The 21,138-nt window shown below is 39.4% G+C and overlaps 1 protein-coding gene across 18 annotated transcripts in view; it reads right to left on the bottom strand.

The window, feature by feature from the left end:
- The window catches only part of CAMK2B (calcium/calmodulin dependent protein kinase II beta), a 214,786-nt gene that overhangs the window by 143,612 nt on the left and 50,036 nt on the right, over window positions 1–21,138 (bottom strand). For 17 of the 18 annotated variants that reach the window (XM_058194307.1, XM_058194325.1, XM_058194310.1 and 14 more), the window contains exon 2: window positions 16,122–16,216. In XM_058194307.1, coding sequence (XP_058050290.1) covers window positions 16,122–16,216 — 95 coding nt within the window. Of the gene's footprint in view, window positions 1–16,121; window positions 16,217–21,138 lie in introns of those variants that run through there. The other variant, XM_058194317.1, reaches the window with a different exon arrangement.

The following is a 21,138-nucleotide window of genomic DNA, read 5'->3' as shown; positions in this document are numbered from 1 at the left end:
TAGTACTCACAGTCTCCTGGTGATTGGCCCAAAGTCACCCAGATGGCCTTCATCCCTGTGGTGGTTCTAGAACTCAGTCTCCCACTTTCTCATCTCCTTCCCCACAGCCCAAAACACATCACCCTCCTACTTTTCCATTCCCTTTTTAGAAACATTTGGCTGTAGCATCAAACCTGTAATCAATCACATAGAATAGAATAGAATAGAATTTTTATTGGCCAAGTGTGATTGGACACACAAGGAATTTGTCTTGGTGCATACACTCTCAGTGTACATAAAAGAAAAGATACGTTCATCAAGGTATAACATTTACAACACAATTGATGGTCAATATATCAATATAAATCATAAGGATTGCCAGCAACAAGTTAGTCATACAGTCATAAATGGAAAGAGATTGGTGATGGGAACTATGAGACGATTAATAGTAGTGCAGATTCAGTAAATAGCTTGACAGTGTTGAGGGAATTATTTGTTTAGCAGAGTGATGGCCTTCGGGAAAAAACTGTTCTTGTGTCTAGTTGTTCTGGTGTGCAGTGCTCTATAGCGTCGTTTTGAGGGTAGGAGTTGAAACAGTTTATGTCCAGGATGCGAGGGGTCTGTAAATATTTTCACAGCCCTCTTCTTGATTCGTGCAGTATACAGGTCCTCAATGGAAGGCAGGTTGGTAGCAATTATTTTTTCTGCAGTTCTAATTATCCTCTGAAGTCTGTGTTTTTCTTGTTGGGTTGCAGAACCATAGGGGTTCATTGAGGCCAGACTCCTTCACTGGGCAGGAATCTGAATTAAAAGCACAAAGCAATGCCTCTCCTTATCCAAACCACTGTCCAATTCAGTGCTGGGCTTCTTTGTTTCTCCAGAAGGCCTACAGCAGGAATAGACACACTGAGGTCCCACGAAGACTTCCTGCCTTTGGATCCTTAATGTTGAAAATCAGCAACAAAAATCTTCCATTCTTCTTTAGCCAGGAAACATGAGAATGGCAGCTAAAGCCTTAAAATAGCGGAGACGGAGACAGAGCAGTAGAAACACAAGTATTTACCCTCCACTTGGTGCATACTTGTTGCTTTTTATTTAGTTTTATTTATTTGTAGCCTGCCTTTATTTTTAGGAGGAAGAGGAAGATCTTCCCCTATGCTCCAGAAGTGTACCAGCTTGTTTCTATGCAGACTGAGAATCTTCAGGTTCTACTTACATGCGTGGAAGTGCCCTCCAACCAGGTTGCATCACCGTTTTAGCCCACCACAATTGACCATCAAAAGCAGATTCTTCCCTCATGCTTCCATCAAAAGCAGCAGAAGACAAGTACCAATTTTCTTTTCCCCGCCATGCTAAGAGTAAGTAGGTGCGTGGGTGGGTACTCAGTTGCACTCTATTCAAATGTAGCCCTTTCTAAAGGACCAGTTAACACTGGTATTTCCAAGACCCAGTTCTCTCTTTTCTCTTTCAAATTCAACGCACTATCAATATTCAGAGAAAGGAAAACCCTTCAGCTCAAAGATTAGGTCTAACGCCTGGTTGGATCTATGCATTCTTTTGGTTAATTGCTGTGCTTGGTTTCTGCTTCTGAGCTGAACTTATTCCTGCCCCCTCTGAACTGTGAAAAACTCTTTCATTCCGTTACCTTCTGTTTTCACACAGCTTGCAACAGGTAAAGAGATTGTGAATCTAGAATCAACCAATTATAAATACCTTTCAAAGTCCCAAATGAAATCTGAAGTGTTATTCAAAAGAAAAGCTGATGTATCAAGTGAAGGTTTGATGACAAAAGGAAGAACGGAGGGCAAGAGAAATTAAGATTGTTATTTAAAGACCTGTCAGGTTTTGGGGAGCAGAAATTTCCAAAGAAAGTCCGACAGTTAAACTTAGAAAGTGATGCTGGAGAATATATATAAAAAGAAAATAATGAGAAATAAAAGCAAACAATTAACAAGGGATTACGTAAGGTAAAATTAATTTCTTACATATTATGCGGTAAAGAATTGGGATTTCAAAAGAGATGCTTGGAAAGTTTTAAATACGATCAACTTTTTAAAGGAAAATACTATCTATTCGTCTATAAAATGCCAAGCAGCTTTTTAGATTTTTTAAAAAAATCATTTTTGCAAAATGGCTAATAATTCCCCATATGTGGTGACTCAATCTGTGTTAGATTCCACCCACCCTGTATTTAATAGCCCAGAGAGAAGAGAGGTCCACATGATTGATTGAGATATTATATCTATCTATCTATCTATCTATCTATCTATCTATCTATCTATCTATCTATCTATCTATCTATCTATCCACAAATAACACAACATAAACCAGACATCTTCCACTTCTTGTGAATCAGGCTCACATGGACATTCATCCACAGGTAATCGTGGCTAGTTAACTATTAAGAAGCCTTTCAAATCTGAGGGTGATAAATACCATTCCCAATGAACATAATCACAGTTCATGAAAATAACTCTCAAAATGATGTGGCTCTTTTATATAACAAAACTAAAGAGGGAGTAAATAACAGTCTTGAGTCATAGGTCTTTTGTGTAGCTAAATCCCATAATTTATTTTGAATTCCTATTTAGATCTGCAAAAAATCTCTACTTGTTAGGGTCAGTATAAACTTAGAGCAAGTGTTTCCTAACCTCCCTGTGCGCAACCACCAATATATTAGAACTAGAACTCCCAGATTTTAAAGAAAACTGGGTCTGCATTACATTAGCTGTGGTGGCGCAATGCAGTATTGCAGGATGACTCTGCCCACTGCCAGCAGTTTGATCCTGACTGGCTCAAGGTTGACTCAGCCTTCCATCCATCCGAGGTCGGTAAAATGAGGACTCAGATTGTTGGGGCAATAGGCTGACTCTGTAAAGTGCTTAGAGGGGGCTGGTATATAAGTGTGAAGTGCTACTCCTATGAGGTGCAACCAACTAAAAACCTCTCTCTCTCTATTCCTAACTAAGGAAGGGCATTCTTACAGGGGGAATCATACTCCTTTAACGATCTGGTTCCTTAACTATTCAGGATTTTATTTTTATCCCACCTTCATTATAATTTATAAATCACTCAAGGAGGCAAACAAATATTCCTTTTTCCTTTTTTCCCCACAACCACCCTGTGGGATGGATTGGTCTTACAGTGACCGGCCCAAGGTCAACCAGCCAGCTTTCATGCCTAAAGCAGCATTAGAACTCAGTGTCCCTTGTGATTTTCAAGGAAATCACCAGTATTTTAAATTGTACAAACGGAAAATGAGGGCAGCAGCTGTAATATTAATGGGGTGTCAGCTTTGCGACTCCTCGGAATACTAGCTCAACCAAAAGCTTCTCTCTCTAGTCCTAACCAGTAATTCAGATCAAGGTGACCGTATCAGAGTCGCAAAACTATGGGCAAAAAAATCTCTTTGCTGCCATGTAGTATTCTTGATCTTTGCAAATCAAATATCTAATTCAGGGTATTTTGCAAGAAACTGAATCAAGACTGTAATGCCTCTCAAAAAATACATACTGTATAAATAATAACATGGGTACATCAAAACAAACCTCATAGTTCAGATTATTTTGAGTATTCTGCTAAACAGGTGCTTGTTTTATCATATTATGTATGACCAATTAGCTCAATGCACACAGCACATTACATATAGTTGGTGGTTACTATAATATGAGAAGAAACCAATCTCACATACAGGTAGTGCTTGACTGACAACAGTTCATTTAGTGACCATTCAAAGTTACAGCAGCAACTTTAAACAAGTGACATGACTATTTTTCACGCTTATGACCTTTGTAACATATCCATGATCATGCGATCAAAATTCAGATGCTTGGCAACTGATTCATACTTATGGCCACTGCTGTGTCCCAAGGTCATTAGATTCCCTTTTGCAACGTTTTGACGAGCAATGGGGAAGACAGATTCACTTAACAACCGTGTTAAGTTAACTTATCAACTGCAGTGATTCACTTAACAACCATGGCAAGACAGGTTGTAAAATGGGGCAAAATTCACATAACAAATATTCACTTAACAACAGAAATTTCAGGATCAATTGTGGTCGTAAGTCGAGGACTACCTGCATATTTAGAAAACTACAATGACACATCTCTTTCTTGTACACTGTAGGAATATTTGTCCTGAGGTTTCTCATTAAAAAAAATACTTTATTTATTTATTTATTTATTTATTTGATTTTTATACCGCCCTTCTCCCGAAGGACTCAGGGCGGTGTACAGGCAAAAATAAAACAGATAATACAATATACAAATTTAAAATGCAATTTAAAAAACTTATTTTAAAATTAGCCTGAGAAGTAAAAATATACAATAAACTAAAAACCCCATTTAAAATTAATTAATAAAAATTTAAAATTAATAAAATTCAATTTAAGCCAGCCCCGCGCGAATAAAAAGATGTGTCTTCAGTTCGCGACGGAATGTCCGAAGGTCAGGTATTTGGCATAAACCCGGGGGAAGCTCGTTCCAGAGTGTGGGAGCCCCACAGAAGGACCTTCCTGGGGCCGCCAGCCGACATTGCTTGGCGGACGGCACCCTGAGAAGTCCCTCTCTGTGAGAGCGTACGGGTCGGTGGGAGGCATGTGGTAACAGCAGGCGGTCCCGTAAGTACCCAGGCCCTAAGCCATGGAGCGCTTTAAAGGTCGTAACCAAAACCTTAAAGTGCACTCGAAAGGCCACAGGTAGCCAGTGCAGTCTGCGCAGGAGCGGTGTTATATGGGAGCTACGCGGAGCTCCCTCTATCACCCGCGCAGCTGCATTCTGGACTAACTGAAGCCTCCGAGTGCACCTCAAGGGGAGCCCCATGTAGAGAGCATTACAATAATCCAAGCGAGAGGTAACAAGCGCATGAGTGACTGTGCACAAGGCATCCCGATCAAGGAAGGGGCGCAACTGCCGAACCAGGCGAACCTGGTGGAAGGCCCTCCTGGAGACGGCCGTCAAATGATCTTCAAACGACAGCCGTTCATCCAGGAGGACACCTAAGTTGCGCACCCTATCCTTTGGGGCCAATAACTCGCCTCCAACAGTCAGCCGCGGCTGCAGCTGACTGAATCGGGGTGCCGGCATCCACAGCCACTCCGTCTTGGTGGGATTAAGCTTGAGCCTGTTTCTCCCCATCCAGACCCGTACGGCTTCCACACACCGGGACAGCACTTCAACAGCTTCATTGGGGTGGCCTGGGGTGGAGAAGTACAGCTGGGTGTCATCAGCGTACAGCTGGTATCTCACCCCAAAGCCACTGATGATCTCACCCAACGGCTTCATATAGATGTTGAACAGAAGGCGAGAGATCGACCCTGCGGGACCCCACAAGTGAGGCCCTCGCGCCCACCTCTGCCCCCTGTCAACACCGTCTGTGACCGGTCAGAGAGATAGGAGGAGAACCACCGATACACGGTGCCTCCCACTCCCAATCCCCCCAACCGGCGCAGCAAGATACCATGGTCGATGGTATCAAAAGCCGCTGAGAGGTCTAATAGGACCAGGGCAGAGGAATAACCCCTGTCCCTGTCCCTCCAGAGATCATCCACCAATGCGACCAAAGCTGTCTCCGTGCTGTACCCGGGTCGGAAGCCGGACTGGAACGGGTCTAGTGAAAAGTGAATCAAGTGAAAAGATATATTACTGTTAAATTCATTGTACAATTCACCTCTGCCATTTATTCCAGTTCAACTTCAGTTCAGTTCACCTTCTGATTGCAGGTTTGTATAGAGGTTATATTACAAGATTATATAAAAGCAGGAATGATATTTGGACATTACTAAATGTTGATACAGCTTCTAATGATCTTTTGAGCGTAAGCCATATTAAAATTTATTATTATTATTGTTATTGTTATTATTATTACTATATGCTATCACCTAACATATCACTATCTACTTTTCTGTGCTAAGTTGGGACAACAGGACTGTAACCTGTTCTCGTCCCATGGACTTGCATTTGCGATGGAATTAGAAGCAGGGAAAAGGAATAAAACAATAAAGTATTGAACAAAACCATGCTGACTTTTCATAAAAATCAAGCAGGGGAAAGAGTCCTCCAAATTCAGGAAAAAGTAGAGATTCAAATATCTTTCAGGTGTAATTGTGATGGTGTGTGTAAAACTGGGTTAGAAATGCCTCCAAACTTTAGCATGTAAGACCTGGATTGAGAAAAACAAACCGAGCGTTCAAATATTAAGAGAAACAAGGATCAATATGAGTTCCTATTTAAAATCTTGAACGATACGAATTTCTGCATCAGGCTTCATACAGGCCAGAGGTGGGTTTCAGCAGGTTCTGACCAGTTCTGGAGAACCGATAGCGGAAATTTAGAGTAGTTCGGAGAACCAGTAGTAAAAATTCTGACCGGCCCCACCCCCATCTATTCTCTGCCTTCCAAGTCCCAGCTGATTGGGAAGAAATGGGGATTTTGCAGTAACCTTCCCCTGGAGTGGGGTGGGGTGGGAATGGAGATTTTACAGTATCCTTTCCCCTGCCACGCCCACCAAGCCATGCCACTCCCACCAAGCCACATCCACGGAACCGGTAGTAAAACTTTTTGAACCCCATCACTGATACAGGCATAACTAAAAGCCACAGATTTTCAGTCAATAATCCCCTTGTTTAAGCATTGGCTTAATTAACAGAAGCCTTCCACAGTAGGCGTAAGACTAGATTAGTTATTTTACTGCAGACAAGAATGATACCATATACACCCAGCAGACACATCTCCTGCAGTATATAGGACTCGAAAATGATAAAAAGGATGATCTGATAATCATGAACTGAAATAAAGATTGATTGACTGACTGATGGAGTACTTGAAGGCAGGACCAGAAGCAATAGATGGAAACTAATCAAGGAGAGAAGCAACCTAGAGCTAAGGAGAAATTTCTTGACAATTAGAACAATTAATCAGTGGAACAATTTGCCTCTAGAAGTTTTGGATGCTCCAACATTGGAACTTTTTAAGAAGAGACTGGATAAACTATTTCTCTGAAATGGTATAGGGTTTCCTGCCTGAGGAGAGGTTGGACTAGAAGACCTCTAAGATCCCTTTCAACTCTGTTATTTTGAATCAAGCAGATGTTAAGATGCGTACAAGGGTTTAACTTTTTAAACTTATTCTTCCAATGGATATTTGGCTTTCTTTTGAAGATTCTGGAAGTCAGGTGACCCATTTATTTCTAGCCTGGCTTTTCTTCAATAAATCAAGGTCCCACACAAATTATTCTCTCTCCTCCTATTTTTCAACAATAGCCCCTTGGGGTAGGGTCTGTACAGTCTGGGGAACACTGTTTCCTGTCTTATCTTGAAGACCTAATCACTAAAATGAACACTAGAAGTTAGTTCAACCACAAAAATCCCCTCAACTACCATCTTTCTTTATGCTTCTTATGTATTTGGTTATCCATTCATATATGGCTAGTCCTCGACTTAGGACCACAACTGAGCCCAAACTTTGTTGTTAAGTGAGACATTTGTTAAGTGAGCTTTGCCCCATTTCACAACCTTTCATGCCACAATTGTTAAGTGAATCACTGTGGTTTTTAGGTTAGTAATATGGTTGTTAAGTGAATTTGGTTTCTCCATTGACTTTGCTTGTTCAGAAGGTCACAAAAGGGGATCACAGGACCCTCCCACACACTGCAACCATCATGAATATGAGTCAGTTGCCAAATGTCTGGATTTTGATCACGTGACCATGGGGGTGCTGCAATGGTCGTAAGGGTGAAAAATGGTTATAAGTCACTTTTTTAGTGCCATTGTAACTTCGAATGGTCATTAAATGAAATTTTGTAAGCCGAGAAATACCTGTATATATAATCAGAATGATTTGATGAAATCATTTTTTTCCCAAAAATATTTTTGCCTGGCTCTTGTTATATATTGTTATATGACAATATATAAATTGTGTGTTCTTGTTATAAATTGTGCGTTCTTTATGTACATTTTAAATTGCCTGAACATTGTATCAGTTTCTTCTCCAACAGTGTTGAAGAGAATCAATAAACATGCTAATTGGCCTGTAATTAGCAGGATGATCCACTTGCTGTTTCGAAAGGGTTTGCTAGAACATTGCTTTTTCCTTTCAAATGCTTTCACAATATTCCAGGATTTCCTGCTAAGCTACACAATGAACAAAATCAACGGAGTCCCTCTTTGAGAGCGAAAGGTGGCGCAGAAATGTGATAAAGAAAAAATTAAATTTTCTCAAAATATTTAAAACCCAAGTTTTAGAAAAAGAAAAGAACCTCTGTAAAGATCCACATAATACTTAAACAGGCTCTTTCAGTGCTAGAAATGTTCTTTAATCATCAAGGATAATTTGATTTGTACCACAGAATTTATTTAACCGCCCTGAGTCCCTCGGGAGATAGGGCGGTATACAAATATGATTAAATAAATAATAAATAAATAAATTTAGGACATATCCAAAAAAGGCTTTTACTATGCAATCAACGTTTAAAGAAAAGCTGAAGTTTATTTATTAAAAATATCTCCAGATAGCTTCTCATTAGTGTAATTTACAATAGCTGTAAAGTTATTCCAGAGTAGAATAAAGTGGGGGGGGGGGAACACGGCAGAATAGAGCAAGAAAAAATGGAGGCTGGTGAAAGTTGGCATTAAAAGATGGGTTTTTAAACAACTCCTGTCACCATCCGTGGTGGCACAAAGCAGATGGGAAGTCATTCTACCCAGATGTTATTTCAGAGAAGACCCATCTCTGATTCACCATCAAGTAGCAATTTGCAAGAGAGGACATGGAGAATAGAAAGTAAAATATGTCTCCAGTGACAGATTTCTCCTGAGATCATGGATGCTTAGGAGAAACTTATCAGTGCAGACATATGTTAATGTAATGTAGGCTTGAGCTATTTAGAGGATAGCACCCTAACATCAATGCCTTGAATCTAAATGGCAGAAGTCTGGAAGCCAAGGCAATAATGCAATCACATTTTGTAGCATTCTAATTTCTCATCAGGAAAGGACTGTATTTCAACAGTGTTTCTCAACCTTGTTAACTTTAAGATGTGTGGACTTCAACTCCCAGAATTCCCCAGCCAGCAACCATGATAAGGTTGAGGAACACTCCTTTACAGTCATCCAGTCTGTGGTAATGAAGCACCACAATCATGCTACTCTTATCTAGGAACAGAGCAGCTGATGTATTAGCGTCAGCTAAGAGCGGTTTCTCCTGTGTACAAAAATCAACTGAGTGTCCAGGAATAGCAATAGATCTATAACAGAATAACAGAGTTGGAAGGGACCTTTGAGATCTTCTAGTCCAACGAGCCCCTGCTTGGGCAGGAAAACCTATTTTAAATAAAACCCATTTCAAATAAAATGATTGTCCAATCTTTCCTTCAAAATTTCCAGTGTTGGAGCATACACAACTTCTGAAGGCAAGTTGTTCTACTGATTCATTGTTCTCACTGACAGGAAATTTCTCCTTAGTTCTAAGTTGTATCTCTGCTCAATTAGTTTCCATCCTTCCATCCTAGTTTCCTTCTTGTCCTGTCTTCAGGAGCTTTGGAGAATAGGTTGACTTCTCTCCTTAGATATTGGACTACTGCTATCATGTCACCCCTGGTCCTTTTCATTAAACTTTACATCCTTGGGACCTCAAATCCCAGAATTCCTGAGCCTGCATGAAGTCCATGGGTCTTATATTTACCATAGGTTGCCCACCTCCGATCTAGAACCTTTTCCAGATTGCAAAACTTTCTTTCAGAGGGAAAGGCAACACAGCCAGATACTCCTCATATAATCCATTTTTACATATCCTGCCTTTTCCCCTGGTTTTTCCTGTCACACTTTCCTAATTCCAAGACAAATATATCAGCAAATATAAATGAGAGGGAAGAGGAGGAGGTGGATAACATACTGGGGATATCCCTCCTTTATTACTTGTCCAGTCTTGGCAGCTGCAGAGGTATTTTGTATTCTGCAAGCTCTGTCATTTCTCATCTTCCAAAGGTTCGTCGAACTTACAGACAGAGATTGTCTCGAAAACAGATATATTTATTTCTGAGAAAGCATGTGAAAGGTGCAGCTATGAGGTTGCAGAGAGTGGAGATTGGGAAAAAAATTAAAAAGAAAATCACCATGCCGGAATCACTCTGAAATCATGTACAAGCTACGGACTTTCATATTTTTTCTAAAATAGACAGGCAAAACTTGAGACAACTTTTAATTTCAACAGCGTACTCCCCTGTTTCCTTTGAAGACCCAGACTTTGGAATCCTTCATCAAAAGGGGGCTCTCTTCAAGAAAAAAAAAAGGAATGAGCCTCTAAGGAGATTCTCCAGCTTTTTAACCTGGTTGTTAAACTGACTGGGAAATTTAAAGGGCAGAGAGGCGGATGGGAGGGAGGGAAGAGTTTGAAATTGATTAGCGAATCACCCAGGCAAATTTCCCAGGAGGATTTTGAAAATGACAATGTACATCTTGTTGAAGATAATTAGTTTACTGTATAAACAATATATAAACAATGATAATGGTATATACCGAACAAGCTATATTTGTCTGGCACAGTTTAAACCAGGGGTCTCCAACCTTGGTCTCTTTAAGACTTGTGGACTTCAACTTCCAGAGTCTCTCAGAGAACTCTGGGAGTTGAAGTCCACAAGTCTTAAAGGGACCAAGGTTGGAGACCCCTGGTCTAAACCATAATGGCTAACTCAAATCAGGTTACAGAGTGATACAACGTGTGAACCCAGTCAATCTGTGTAAAAACTATGAGCATATTTTTCTTTTTTAATTAAATTACTTATAGTGATAGACCAAAAAGTTGATCTATGATTAGCTCTTGAAATCATGAGAAAATTCATCCTTGCATTTTAGTCCTTAGATGTTTTATTTAATGTTCACTCAAATAGAAACAAGCTTCATAAAATTTATCAGCTCCTGTTTGTTCTTTGTGAATTTTTGTAATTGTAAGTCAGTCACTCTGGATAATGAGATGAGCTGCATATAAATTAAATTAAATACATTTTGTGCATGCTCAGGTTATTCATTCACCCAGCTTCTATTTACTATAATCTATACTGAATAAATCCAGGAGCTCACAAAGACAAAAATAAGACTTAACATTTTTAAAGAACAAACTTATAGGTGAAGCTATCAAACATCATGATCCTCATCATCAGCGCCTTTTCAAGTAGCCAACCTAACTTTTAAAAAATGCACAGCTAATAGTTTCCAGACTTCCCATTTTTTACCTCATAAGCTTTTTCCATCGGAATTTGACACTTTAAAAAAAAAGATTTATCATTTTCATCCTGCTTTCTTTGCAAAGCAGCTTATAGGATTAAAACACAGAAAGACAATTAAAACATAACTGAAGCACAGTTATAATAAGAAACCAGTTAGCATCTTAAGGAGATAAAAGAGTCCCAACTGGCAGGTCAAAAGCTACATGCACCAAATGGTGAGAGAGTTTAACAAAATGAATCTGAATACAAAATATATAAATGAGGCAAGAAGGTGTGCTGTATATCAGAAAAATATATGGGGGCCCTACTTGATGCAGAAGCGATATTGGTCTAAGCATTTCTTGTCCTATAGAAACCAACTAGATGTCAATCAAGCGTTTGTATTCCATATTCATTTAAGTTACAACTGAAATGTTCCTATTATGAAATAACATATTTATATTTGCAAGTAGCTTTTTTCTCAATCTTTGTAGCTATTGTAATTCACAGGAGCCCCAAGAAATGCATAATTGGTGGTGAGGTTATTATTACGAACATTATATTTGAACTTAGCCCAAATGCTAGCCAGCCTATTGCTGTTTTTCCAATCCTGTTATTCAAATCTTTTTTCCCCAATCCTCCCAATCTAAAAGAGCAATTTAGACTTCCTTAGGAAATATGGGGCTTTCTTTGTAACAGAAGTTATTGACCTGTTGTAGGTTTCCAGAAGTTTCAGTAGCTCTGCAAAGCAAGAAAATTCTACAGCTCATTTATTTGTGTTATTTTTAAAGAGACATTTCAAGCTCATCCCAAACCCACAGAGTTATACATTTATTTCTTCTCTGCCCCAATTCCCCATCCTCATTCATAGCTACAAAAAGATTTGATGTCCACCAGATCCAATATAGGGATCCAGCAAGCAATGTGGATGTACAACATAGATTAGGAATTCAAAGTATATGAACTTCTTGCTAATTGGAATGGCACATTTTTTAAAAAAAACAACCCAGATGCAATTAGTTTTCCCAAAGGTGCTTTTCCAAAAAGCAACTGGACTTTTTTTCCTTTGGAAATATCACACTTCTCACCCAAGAAGCTTCTTCAGAACTCTGTGGGATTGGGATGAGCGCGACATGTCTGTCATTGAAAATGAAATGAATAAATGAGTTGTAGGACTTTCTTGCTTTACTGAACTACTGAAATTTCTGTAAAGCTGAGAACAGGTTAATAGCTTCAGTGTTACAAAAAAAATCCCATTTTTCCTAAGGAATTCTAAATTGCTCTTTTGGTTTGGAAGGAAGGGGGAGGGAGAAAGATTTGAATAACGGAATTGGAAGAAGAACTGAAGAAGCTTCTTGGATGAGAAGCGAAATGTTTTTTTAAAAAAGCCAAGAAAGTCCAGTTGCCTTTTGAAAAGTACCTTTGGGACAACCATGACATGGCTGATTGAGGATCTTCATAGTTACGCAATCAGTTTACTTTACTTTTCTGGACAAAGGACACTTCTTAATGCAGCTCGCAGGAAGAACATAGAAAAGCTATTTAAAATACTAGTCATTGAATTCCAAACATTTTCTTCCAGCTAGAGTTTGGTTGTGCCTTGCTAGAGGCCCAAATGATACTGTATTGGTTGGAACCTTGGCTGAATTGAGCATTTGAGTTCCCAGCCCTGCTCACCAAGCTGGTAATTCTCTTCTCGTTGATTGGGCTCACTGCTGACTCTCAACCCACACTTTATTCATGCTGGTTGTAGTGGGGGAAAGCCAACGTTAATGAAGTGGGTTTTTTAAATTTCAATTTAAAGATGATGGGGGCTATAAAATAGGTAGGCCTTACCAGAACTCCTATATGTTTTTCGGGAATAACATATTGTAATTCCCTATAAGCTCTCAAAAAGCATTGACATTGGATGAGGTTGGTCTCCTTAGCCTCAGAAGTGATGGAGGGGAGATTTCACAACATGCCTTAACAACAAACCCTCTACGTATGCCCAGATTCAGAGAGTGAACCAATCATGCATGTTCTTTCAAGCTGCCTCCTGCACTGTACTAATGGTAAACCTCTAAATCAATGGTTCTCAACCTGGGGGTCGTGACCCCGTTGGGGGTCGAATGACGATTTGCCAGGGGTCGCCTAAGACCGTCGGAAATATGGGAAGTATACTTGCGAGTCGAAGAATCGCGCTCCAATGGTTGACTCCACAAGCCAGCTGCAGGCTCTTCAAATCGCTAGCCGAATTCGGCTTCAGGCGCGATGAATTAAAAAAGAGAGAAATCTTTGCTCTGATGTCTCCCTCTCAAGCCAGCTGCAATCACTCCCAATCGCTAGCCTAATCTGGCTTCAGGCGCGATAAACTTAATAGGGGAGGAGTCTCTGCTTTAATGCCTCCGTCCTCAAGGCAATCGCAAGCAGTTCAGATCGCTAGCCAATACGGCTTCAGGCGCGATAAATTCAAAACGAAAATAATTTTACAGTTGGGGTCGCCACATCGTGGGGAATTGTATTAAAGGGGTCGCAGCACTATAAAGGTTGAGAACCACTGCCCTAAATTATCAGAAGACATTCCAATCTTAAATTATGAATTTCGTACTCTTTATTCCTCATCCTTTGCCTCTTGCTCCTATCATTATCATCATCATCGCTTTTTCCCCCTTTGCTTAATGTGCTGCTATTCCCTTAATCTGATGCACTTAACTAATTTCTTATTGCTCCTTTGGTCCATAGCTACTAATATAAAATTCCAAACAGTTCAAACCCAGACCAGGAATATGAATTGAGTTTAACAGGAACCTCTACAGCGACCTAACTGGATTCTAATACAGGTCTTCAGCAAAGTGAGAACAAAAATGGAATATGGATGTTGGCCTGAACAAGGAAGGCTATGGTGGAATTCAGATGTTGTAATTAATCATGTATAAAGGTGATTTACTGGACAATCAACAAACACTTAGGCACAAACCATAGATAAAATCCAGCAATAGATGTATTTATTCTGGGCAAAATCAAAATCTTCCCATGTACAACATTTACAGGCAGTGTGGAAATATTTGTGTAAAGCTGCATTTCTGTCTGGTCTGATGTAATATCTGTAGAGCTTAATAGATTCAGATCCCCATAAGAGGAACAAAACACTGGCTGATCCTACTTGCTTCCAATACTGTACCTTTCAGTCTTTTACAGCTATGCCATAGTCTGACCAAAAATACCTTTTGATAACTACTACTTACAGGCCCTGTGCAGCTCCTGTACCATTCTCCACAGCCTCACATAGAGTTAATCTACTAATAATCATGAACATCTTTTAAATACTTCAGTACTGCCATTAATCAGCTTCTCTCTAAACTCCAATATCTCAACCTCAGACTCCTTTGCATCTAAACTTTACTACGGTAATCCAATTAGTAAGTTAGTTACCCTGCCTAGGCTGTGCCTGGAATTTATCGTTAAGCAATCATCATTAAAAAGCAAGTCAAGTTTTCCTCTGGGATCCTACATTATGCCTTCAAAATTAAATTATAGGAAATGCTAACTATTCGTGTGGAAATGGACAGAGAGATGATGATGCCACCTGGAAAGGGGGAGCTGAACCAAGCAGAATGTTAGATCTTATTTAGCAATCCCTCTTACCCTGAACAGAGGCACCTAAGTGGGATCTTCCACGTCATATAAAGTACTTTTATTTTCTCCTGTGGATTTGATCAGAGAGTTGGAAGGAAGATAACAGGTCATCAAATCCAATCCCCCAAACAATGCAAAATTCACCATAATCCCTGCTTGAAAACCTCCAGGGACGGGAAGAAAGTGCTCTATGGGCAATCTATTTCACTTCTATTGTCAGTACTTACTACCAAGAAGTCCTTCCTAATTCTAATCCAGTATTTCTCAACCTCAATAACTTTTAAGTTGTGTGGAGTTCAACTTCCAGGATTCCCCTGCCAGCCTGCCTAAAATCATGGATGCCATATTCTATATGTAATGTAACCAACCCAGAATAGAGAGGAACAACATTTTTTCTTGATTTTGGCTCTACACTTTAGCTGTTGCAGCCTCGGATTGTTTTGCTCTTTTGACATCATTTTTTGTTGGCTCACATTCAGTTTGGGATCTATCAAGGCATTTTTCACATGTACTGTACCTCAGTATAGGTGAGGAACAATAAAAGAAATTGCAGAAAAGAAAATTCTGCGTGTCCTTCTTGGTTCTTAGGCCCTGACATTGAGTCACCATCTTTGTGTTTCCAAATGGGACTGGAACAGATTATTATGTGAAATTCTGAAATTCTTGTCAGAAAAGAACTAAAAGCGATGTATAAACCAAGTACAAAGTAAAATGAATTTTCTCACTTTCATTGCTGCTTAAAAGATTCCTAAAATTAGTATTTCATGGCTTAATGACTCACCTACTGCCTGGCTCTACTGTCACAAGGCCCAGGTCAATTGTTCCCAATACTATATCTTCAGCAACTCAATTTTTTTTCATTTTGTCTTTATTATCCCCATAGACATTCCTTTTCACATACAAATTTCCTCTGCCAACTAGTTCATTCTACTCTATAAAATATAAATATCTGGGCCCTTTGAGCTCATCATAAATTTCAAGACTCCAAGGGCAAAAGGGATGGTTGGAAAATGGTCTTTTCACCTAGTAACCGAAAGAAAGAAAGAGATGCAAACTACTTTTCAAAATAACTTGTGGAAAGAACTATTGATTCTTCAAGAGCCTTTCCATTTTCTCCTGTTGATAAGCAGTAATTTCTGCACTTGTTATCTCTGGCAGCTTTGCCTTGTTTGCTAGAACTACCAATCTATTTTCTCATCATTCCACATGTTGAGAGTGTCTCTTTAAACAGGGCAGCAGCTTGGGGAGTCAAAACAACAGAATTCTCCTAGAGCAGAAATATGGTAAGCACAGCCATTTTGCAGAAAGAAGGAAACCAACTCTACCTCTTGCTGAGAGCTTCTTGGTGTTGATAATCTTGGCGGCATATTCATGTCCAGTGCAGAGTTTGACACAGCGTCGCACCACGGAAAAAGCCCCCCTGAAGAAGGACAGGGAAAAAGAGATTGATTAATGACTGCATGGCAGGAGAATTTCATTGACATGCTCATTGCAAAATTCCTAATCCACCTGTTTGTTTGTTTGTTTGTTAAGGAAAAAAAAGTATGGCTTTGCAACCATTTGATTAGCATGCTAATATTTAAACTATTTTTATCCTACTGTCTAGTTAACACTTTTACAAATACCCCTAGTCCATTTTCACACCCTAACAAATCTGGCAGACAAGGAGAAGGTGATGGGGAAGAAAGAGAAAAGAACAAATTCAGTCATAAGCACTTAAGCTTCAGGTCGCAACCAGCTGGAATCAAAGCGATTCATGACTTCTCAAGTTACCTTTCCACAGGTAAGCAGGACCCTTTGATCAGATTAGAAGAATCTCCACCAACAGAATCTCTCCCTGAATTACATTTATTCTATTAGTTTCAACCATCTCTGAACTGCTTCCAGATCTGTTAAATCATACCACAGCTTTTCTAGGCTTTCTAGGTAAGTGGAATACAGCAATGTTGTCCCTGATATTCATAAATGCAACCCTACAGATTATTTCACCCAATGGCTATCAGTGGTTATAAATCAAGAAACAAGACTGAGTATTCAAGAAGACAGTGCCTATCAAGAAAAGTCCTCAGCCTTCACTTTCTGAGCTCTCTTGTCCAAGATAGATTAAAAACATAGTCCTTGACTTACAACCATTCATTTAGTGACCGTTCGAAGTTATAACGGCATTGAAAAAAGTGACTTCGACTGGACCTTGCACTTATGATCATTGCAGCATCTCCATAGTCATGTGATCAAAATTTAGATGCTTGGCAACCGGCACTGCAACTTCCCAGCCAACCTCTGACAAGCAAAGTCAATGCCGGTTGGCGGCCCCCGGAGGGAGAGGGAGAGCCTTCTCTGTGGCAGCATCGGCCCTTTGGAACGAGTTACCTCCGGGGTTACGCCAACTCCCCAACCTCCGAACTTTCAAGCGGGAATTGAAAACTTTATTATTTAATCGTGCGGGACTAGCCTAAATGCATTTTCTTTATAGTTTTTAAATTTTAAAGGGTTTTATGTCGGTCTTGACTGTTTTAGTAAATTGGCCAATTAAATATTCGTTTTAAATGTGTTTTAAATTTGTTATTTATATTATGTGTACTCTTGTGTTTTTAATACGGCTGTAAACCGCCCTGAGTCCTTCGGGAGAAGGGCGGTATAGAAATTGGATAATAAATAAATAAATAAATAAATAAATAAATAAATAAATAAATAAATAAATAAATAAATAAATAAATAAATAAATAAATAAATAAATAAAATCCAGGGAGCTGGATTCGCTTAACACTTCACTTAACAAATCACTTAACAATAGTGATTTGCTTAACAATCATAGCAAAAAAGTTCTCCAAAATCGGGTGTGATTCAATAATCACATTGCTCAGCAATGGAAATTCTGGTCCCAATTGTGGACGTTAGTCGAGGAGTCCCTATAATGTTTCTCCCCCTCTCTTCCTAGATTTATACAACAGCTTAAACTGGAAAAAAAACAGCATTCTGATTTCATGGGCTGTGTGAATAGACCAAAAATGTTGGGAGTAGATGAATATTTGGTCTGAGCTCACCTTATATGCTTAATACGTTGGGCAGCTTCTGCCTTTAAATCTGAATACTTATTGGATCAAGAAACTTTCAAAGCTCATAAGGGATTTAACACAGGTCTTGTCCAGTGAGTTTATCGTCTGAACAAAATTGTTTTTTATCAAAAAACTCTGATACTACCTTTAACATTTGGCTTTTGTGTTAAAAAATGCCTTTATTTTTCTCACAACTAAGAGGCTTTAAAAGTGCCTCCCCCCATCTCTCAGGGATTGTTAAAACTAATTAATCCTGTACTATTGTGGGACAATGAGCTTTTGGAAATATCATTCTATAACCTTTTCCAATTCTCAGAGTGGTATACATTAGCCAGTAACCTCAGATGCTCTCCTGTCAACAACTCCTAACAGCTGTCTTTTCCTCATGCCACAATTCCAACCGATAGGGAAACCGTAGGATTAAAATCATGTGAATGTCACATTTAAGACCAAAAGCTTGGAGCTGCTTGTTCTTCACTAGCTGCCTCCTAGGAAGAAACTTGGTTTATAAGAGAGGATCGATCGTAAGGTCGGCAGCTCGGCGGCTCGAATCCCTAGTGCTGCCGTGTAACGGGGTGAGCTCCCGTGACTTGTCCCAGCTTCTGCCAACCTAGCAGTTTCGAAAGCACGTAAAAATGCAAGTAGAAAAAATAGGGACCACCTTGGTGGGAAGGTAACAGCGTTCTGTGCGCCTTTGGCGTTGAGTCATGCCGGTCACATGACCACGGAGACGTCTTCGGACAGCGCTGGCTCTTTGGCTTTGAAACGGAGATGAGCACCACCCCCTAGAGTCGGCAATGACTAGCACGTATGCATGAAGGGAACCTTTACCTTTTACCTTAAGAGAGGATCCAGGGTGTTGTTTTAATTGTGGACAACTGGATTCTGATGGGAGGTGTACCAAGCCTACAAAGGCAATAACCATCTTCCACGGTTCCTTCTCTTTTTCATCAGAGTGATATCTGGGAATTGACCCAATTTCACTCAAATGAATAAGACTGAAGTTAGACATGACAGATATTAGTCCCATTGATTACGTTGAGCCTGTCCAACACGTATTTTATCAACATATTGTCTTTTAAAATCATATTGCAAATCATTTGGAATTATTATTAACTATGTCTGAATTTTGACGGACAATTCACAAATGTAAAAATGTAACGATGATTCTATCTAACTATCCATTTACTTGACTTACGAGGTCATTGTTCAGTGCCCAATTTTACAACATTTCTTGCCACAGTTAAGCAAATCACTGCAGTTGCTAAGGGAATCCAGCTTCTCCCCATTGATCTTGCTTGTTGGAAGCCAGATGGGAACGTTGCAGTGATCACATGATCCCAAGACACTGCAACCATCATGCCGGTTGTCAAGTTCCCAAATTCTAATTCATTTGAAGATGTTATAACAGTCAAAAGTGCAAGGACTAGTTGCAAGTCATTTTTCTCAGTGCCATTGTAAGTTTGAATGGTCACCCAATGAATGGTTGGGTGACCATTCATCCAATGGTCTGCTTGTAACAGCCTGTAACAGCCATTGATAAGGACACCGTTGCTTCAAGTCATAGCACAGAGATTCCATAAACAAACCCCCAACTGTTGCACAGTAGAAATGCTGATAACTTGTCTCACTTTTTAAAATTTTTCTGCCTTGTTTTGCTTTGGAATAGTTGAAATCTTGACAGTCCCAATGGTATTCTTATTAAGAGAGAATTTGGATGGCTATCACCGTATGGGGCACAAGCAGAAAGTATTACAAAATAACAAGTGAAAAGCAAAAATAAATGCTTAAGGAAATATACCCTGGTGATTAATATTTAAGTCGGCCAAAGAATGCTAGCATCCAAGCACATTTTCACTGAAAATAACTTCCCTGAATTCTACAGGTAGTCCTCAATTTAGGACCACAACTGAGCCCAAAATTTATGTTGCTAATCACACATGTGTTAAGTGAGTTTTGCCCCATTTTACGACCTTTCCTGCCACAGTTCTTAAGCGAATCATTGCAGTTGTGAAGTTAGTAACACAGTTAAGTGAATCTGGCTTCCCCATTGACTGCTTGTCAGAAGGTCACCAAAGGTGATCATGTGAGATCGCGAGACATTACGACCGTCATAAATATGAGTCAGTTGCAAAGCATCTGAATTTTGATCATGTGATTGTTGGGATGCTGCAATGGTTTTAAGTGTGAAAAATGGTTATAAGTCACTTTTTCAGTGCTATTGTAACTTTAAATGGTAATTAAATGAACTATCTGTATTGTTTTATTCCTGAGTGGATACATACAGCATCTAATGTGGATATTCAGACTATGTTAAACCAAGTACAACCCAACAGGATTATATCAGCTTTTGCCCACCAAGTACCCACTCTACGTGATGGGACCGAAATACCCGTAATTCTCAAGCAGCAAACTCTAGAAGTTGCAATTGCACAGAGCTGAGGTGGCACAGTGGTTAGAGTCCAGTACTATAGGTTACTTCTGCTGACTGCTGGCTGCCTGCAATTTGGCAGTTCAAAACTCACCAGGCTCAGGGTTGACTCAGCCTTTCCATCCTTCTGAGGTGGGTAAAATGAGGACCCAGATTGTTGGGGGCAATGTGCTGACTCTGTAAACGGCTTAAGAGAGGGCTGTAAAGCACTGTAAAGTGGTATATAAGTCTAAGTGCTATTGCTATTTGGACATTTAAATGACAATGACTAAAGTGATGTTTGTTTGTTTGTTTATTCATGTCAGAAGCATATAAAATACAAGATTAAAATATATACAATATAGGTCTTGCCCAGAAACTAGCAATATTAATTGCATTCTGTCATTAATTCTGTCAAAGCGGGGCTTTCTTAATTGTTTAGTTTATAATTTTAAATTTTTAGTTTTAACTGGGGTTTTTAGATGTTAATTATTTTAATTTCGGCCACACTGTGTAATAAGTTTTTTAATTTATTTTTTAATTGTATATTGTCTCTTTTTATCTTGGCTGTACACCGCCCTGAGTCCTTCGGGAGAAGGGCGGTTTATAAATCTAATAAATGAAATGAAATGAAATGAAATTCTGCCATGAAGTCCTCAAATGTACCCTGATCAGGGCACAAAAGGCATTTGTATAGGTGTTGTTGTCTGCATGTCACCACAATCCCAAAAAGCATACACTGAGTCAAAATATGTTTATTGCATAGCTGACTAAGTTCACACAACTTAGCAAGTCAAAAGTAATGGTTAATCGATAATTATGGCTAGATGTAGGATATGTTCCAATCCCCTCTCCTCCCTCCACCAAAATAAAGAA

This window comes from Ahaetulla prasina, chromosome 9 (assembly GCF_028640845.1).
Source record: "Ahaetulla prasina isolate Xishuangbanna chromosome 9, ASM2864084v1, whole genome shotgun sequence".
Classification (NCBI taxonomy): Eukaryota; Metazoa; Chordata; class Lepidosauria; order Squamata; family Colubridae; genus Ahaetulla; species Ahaetulla prasina.
Note: the sequence above shows the minus strand (reverse complement) of the source record. Positions and strands in the feature narration are given on the sequence as shown.